We start from the raw sequence: 4,439 nt of genomic DNA, 5'->3' as shown, positions 1-4,439 counted from the left end.
GGGGGGCAGGTCACTCAGACTCAAGGCCCATCAAGATATGGATGTGTGTTTTGTGTGTTTATGTGTGTGTGAGTGAGTGTCTGTGTTTATGTGTTTGTGATTGTGTGTGTGTATTATGAGTCTACAATCTTTTTAAATTGGTAGCCTCACAAATTCCAGTTTGTTACAACACCGCTTGCCCATCAAGCCCATCTATCAGTTGTGACATGGCTTTCTCCCCAGGGCCGGTCACCTGCGTGGACGCTAGTCATGCCGGGACTCTGCTGACCGGGGGTAGTGACCGCACCGTCATGCTGTGGAAGGAGGAGGTTTGAGTCCCTCTCTGGTGCTGTATGCTGGTGCACTATGGGCTCTGAGTCCGATTTGACATTTTGTGTGTGAGTGTGTGTGTGTGTGTATGTATGTGTGTGTGTGTGTGTGTTCGGGGGAGGGTCTTGCAGATGTGTGTGTGTGTGTGTGTGGAAGGTCTGGGAGATGTGTGTGTGTAATGTGTGTGTGTCTGTGTGTATGTGTGTGTGTGTGCGCGCGCGCCCACGTGTCTGTGTGTGTGTGTGTTGTTACATGGTCTCATAATGTGAATTTTCTGTCTTTTGATTTGGCAGTAAAGCTGAGTGATAATTGTATTTTACAGCGCTTGGAGCCTTCTAGGAATTAGGTGCTATATAAATTCTCATTATTATTATTATTATTATTATTGTTGTTATTATGTCTGCTCTGTGGGTTGAGAGACAGGTAGTGTGACTGTATATGCTTCCCTTTTGTTTGTAAATATAAAAGATTTGATATGCTACCTATTTGAATTGTTGTGTATACCACAGAAAAAGAAACTGCTAAACTGCAGCAGAAGGTTACATTTTTTTTTACTAGTAGAAGTGAAGCAGATTTGGTATGTTTACAAGGGCATAACCTTTTAGTGGGATCCTCCTCTGTATCCCTCTCAGCCCGGGTTGGCGCTCATATTCAGGGAAGAAAGCCTGCCTTCTGAATGATCTAAATTGTGTTGATGGTGCATCAAAAAAACCTACGTTAAAAAAGAAAAGAAATAAAGAAAAGACCTTCTTGGCTTGTGTAAGACTCTGATGCTAACAAGAAAATCGAATATCCTTGTGGCATCACTTGCGACAGCCATCAGTTTGTTTGAAAATATTATTCCGGATACTCTTCATAGATATATGTTTGTCTTTGTGCAGAAATAGTGCTGAACTTTACAATAGTAATTAGAATGGCGAGTCACTGCGTATTTCACTTTTCACAATTTCACATCACTGTCTTTCTGTCAGTCTGTGAGTAAGTCAGTTGGTTAAAGACAGGTACGAGGGCTGTCCCACGGAAAACCGTAAAAGGTCCGTAAAAGCAAAAATCTTTGTCCTATTATAATAAAACTGTAACACATCATACCTCAACATGTGCTTTATTTCTCAATGTAATTACCATCCCGCTGGACACATTTTTCCCATCGCTGGATCTGGGAGAAGATACCCTCCCTGAAGAATCTTTCGTCAAGGGATTTCAACCAATCGTTCACGGCTTCCACGAGGTCTTCGTCGTCGGTGAATCGCTGTCCAGAAATATGGCGTTTCATTGGTTCAAAAAGGTGATAATCTGACAGGGCCAAGTCAGGACTGTGAGGGGGGTGTAGTAGAACTTCCTAGCCGAACCTTTGGAACCAGTCTTTCGTGACGTTTGCGGTGTGTGGTGTTGTGTTGCCATGCTGCAAAATGATCCCGCTGGTCTTTTTCGGCCTCAACCCATCAAGCAGAGACCTTTCAATAGTGCAGCTCATCAAACTCTATCCTATAGACAGTCGACTTTGAAATGTTTAGCGACTCGCAAATTTCGCAAATTTTTAGGCGCCTGTCTGTTTGAATAAGTTCGTTAACGCGACTCTTGTTGTCCTCAGTCTTGGCAGAAAAACAAGATCCTGGGTAAACTTTGTCATTGATATCGGAGTGCCCGGCTTTGAACTCACGACATCACTCATATACCTGTGACTATGCCATTACTTTCTCCCCATAAACTGACTTTATTTCAGTGTGTATTTCTAGAGGTTTGAGACCTTTTGCGGTCAGAAACCGAATGACAGACCTCACTTCTACCCTTGACCAATTTTCCAAGGGGGTAGCCATCTTTTGAGAAATGCTGTGCTCGTTTGGTTTGTGCGATGCTCATGGTGCTCAATCGGGAAATTTCTAAATGATTGTTTTACAAGTGTGCGTTTACAGAATGTGAAAATATTGAATAGTTTTCAAATTACAGCCAAATTCCGGTTTTCCGTGGGACAGCCCTCGTATTAATAATATGTTGAGTGTGAAGATAAGATTTGTTATGTTATAATACCCATAGGTGCTAGTATTGGTCACATAGATACGTGAATGAGATTTTGTTGAGCGAATGAAAAAATTAAGGAAAAATAATGTTCCAGAGCTTAGTTGTATGCTTCATCTGTGTACTGGCTGTGCAATAGACTGACTTTATGTTCAAAGTTATAAAGTGTTAATAAAATACTCTGAATACTTCCCAGGAAGTTGATATTGTTTCAGATTGCTAACAGATCTACTGGAGTAATAATAAACGTGCCTGTGTAGATTGTTAAGCTCGTGGAGCTTGCTGTTGAGCAGGACATTTTGGCACTACTAATACTATTTATAATCATCATCATTGTTATCATTATTATTATTATTAAGCACCAGTCTATACTTCACATACCAACATTATCCGTCCTCATTCTCACTCATTCCTTCTTAAGTTTGTCGACGCCCTCAGCAGAAACATTTGTGTGGCATCGTGGTGAACTCAGGCGCCCGTCAAAATAATGAAATTGAAGAAAACAATATCTTTCTGCCCATTTGGAAATTTGTATAGATTTTTAAATTTTAGGCTCAACACCTTTAAAACACATTCCAGCCAGGATTTTAATTGAAAAACATTGATCAATGACACACAAAAAGTTTAACTTTGCAGTATCCAAGGACAAGCTTCGGCAGGTTGTCAAACTTTGGCAGCCATTTTCTTGCTAATTTTACCTCTGACACCAGACAACCCCCACCTCCTTCATATGCAAATATCTCGACTTCTATTCAAGATGGATCAGTATTTCTTTCATTTAAAGCAAGGCAAACGAACAAGCTTTGAGATGATATCAATAACTCCATATGACCAAAAATTGACGCGTGCCTAATTCCACCGTGTTGTGACACATTTCTCTCTCAGTCTCAGCCTTGAGGAATTAAATGTGAAAATTGATGCATTTATGTCTACTGAGTGGAAAGAGTTATTTATTCCCACAATGTCCAGTGTTTGTGCTGTTTTGATGAGTGGCGGAAAACTAGAGTTTGCTTAGTGGAGCTTTTCTCGGTGCCTTGTCCTGGATGCATCATATTATATGTGTGTTTTTGTATGTGTGTGTGTGTGTGTGTGTGTGTGTGTGTGTGTGTGTGTGTGTGTGTGTGTGTGTCTGTCTGTGTGTGTGTCAGCAGCTATTTTTTTCCTTCTTTGTCATTTGTTGCAAACAGAAAGCACTCTGGTAGTGGAAGGGTATAGTATAGGCATTTTTTGGCTAATGGGGCACCTTTCATGAGAAGATGAAAAGCATGGCCACTGACAGCCCGTATGACATTAAGGTATGGGTCACTTCTTGCCGAACAATGTCACTGGGCAAAAGTGTCGCTCGGTCAGGGTCCCATGGCCATAAAGTCACTCAGATAAGTTGATATTATTTATGCAGTTTTACCTTCATTTATATGAGACATACAAGTGCTCATTTTAATTTATGTTCAACTTGTTTAAATGGGATGAATATTTAATTGTTTTTGGTCCCTAAGCAAATAAAAGCTGGTAGATTTTTTTTCTCTTTTCTCATCAGATACTCTTCCTCTCATATTAGTTTGGCAAGGTACTTATCACTGGTATTGTTTTGAGAATGCATGTAGTCCTTAAAATTAAAAAAGGCCCACATAAAAAGAATTGCATCAGTGGTAAGATGTCATTGCAAATCATCGCCCTTGTGATATAACTTGCTAACCCCAGCCACAGTGGAGTAGGTTTTACTGGAGAAGTAAAAAACTTATTTGGTTTCTTCTCACAGCAACCTTGTACCCAGTGGGTTTTCTGGCTTTATTTTTAATATTATAGGAGCATTTTTTGCCAAAAAATCAGAACTGTCTTTAACTGGGTCTGTGAAATGAATTATTTTCTATCATTTTGCCAAATTAAAAGTTAAACAAAAATGTTTTGTGGATTAGCTGGTCTAATCACAAGGGTGATGATATGTTGATACCTGTTTTTCCCCCCTGGAGTCTCTGCCGGTCTTTGTGAGGTCAAGAACACTTGGAGTTAGCAGCGATCCTCATTCACGAGCCTTGCTATTGTGAAATTACTTTGTTTTTAGACTTCTCAGGTCAACCCACAGAAGCCAGATTGGCTTAAGTGCCATAAACTTT

General features: G+C 40.3%; 1 protein-coding gene across 1 annotated transcript in view; it reads left to right on the top strand.

Annotated features, from left to right (window-relative positions):
* LOC101851282 (protein FAN) overlaps nucleotides 1–437 on the top strand; it is a gene marked incomplete at its 5' end in the record, with an annotated part of 37,513 nt that extends 37,076 nt beyond the window's left edge. The window contains 1 exon segment of the mRNA XM_013084950.2: nucleotides 223–437. Within this exon segment, the coding sequence (XP_012940404.1) occupies nucleotides 223–314 (92 nt within the window).
* Between the last annotated feature and the right edge of the window lie 4,002 nt (nucleotides 438–4,439).

This window comes from Aplysia californica, unplaced genomic scaffold (genome assembly GCF_000002075.1).
Source record: "Aplysia californica isolate F4 #8 unplaced genomic scaffold, AplCal3.0 scaffold00331, whole genome shotgun sequence".
NCBI lineage: Eukaryota > Metazoa > Mollusca > Gastropoda > Aplysiida > Aplysiidae > Aplysia > Aplysia californica.
This window is presented reverse-complemented; position numbering and strand designations above follow the sequence as displayed.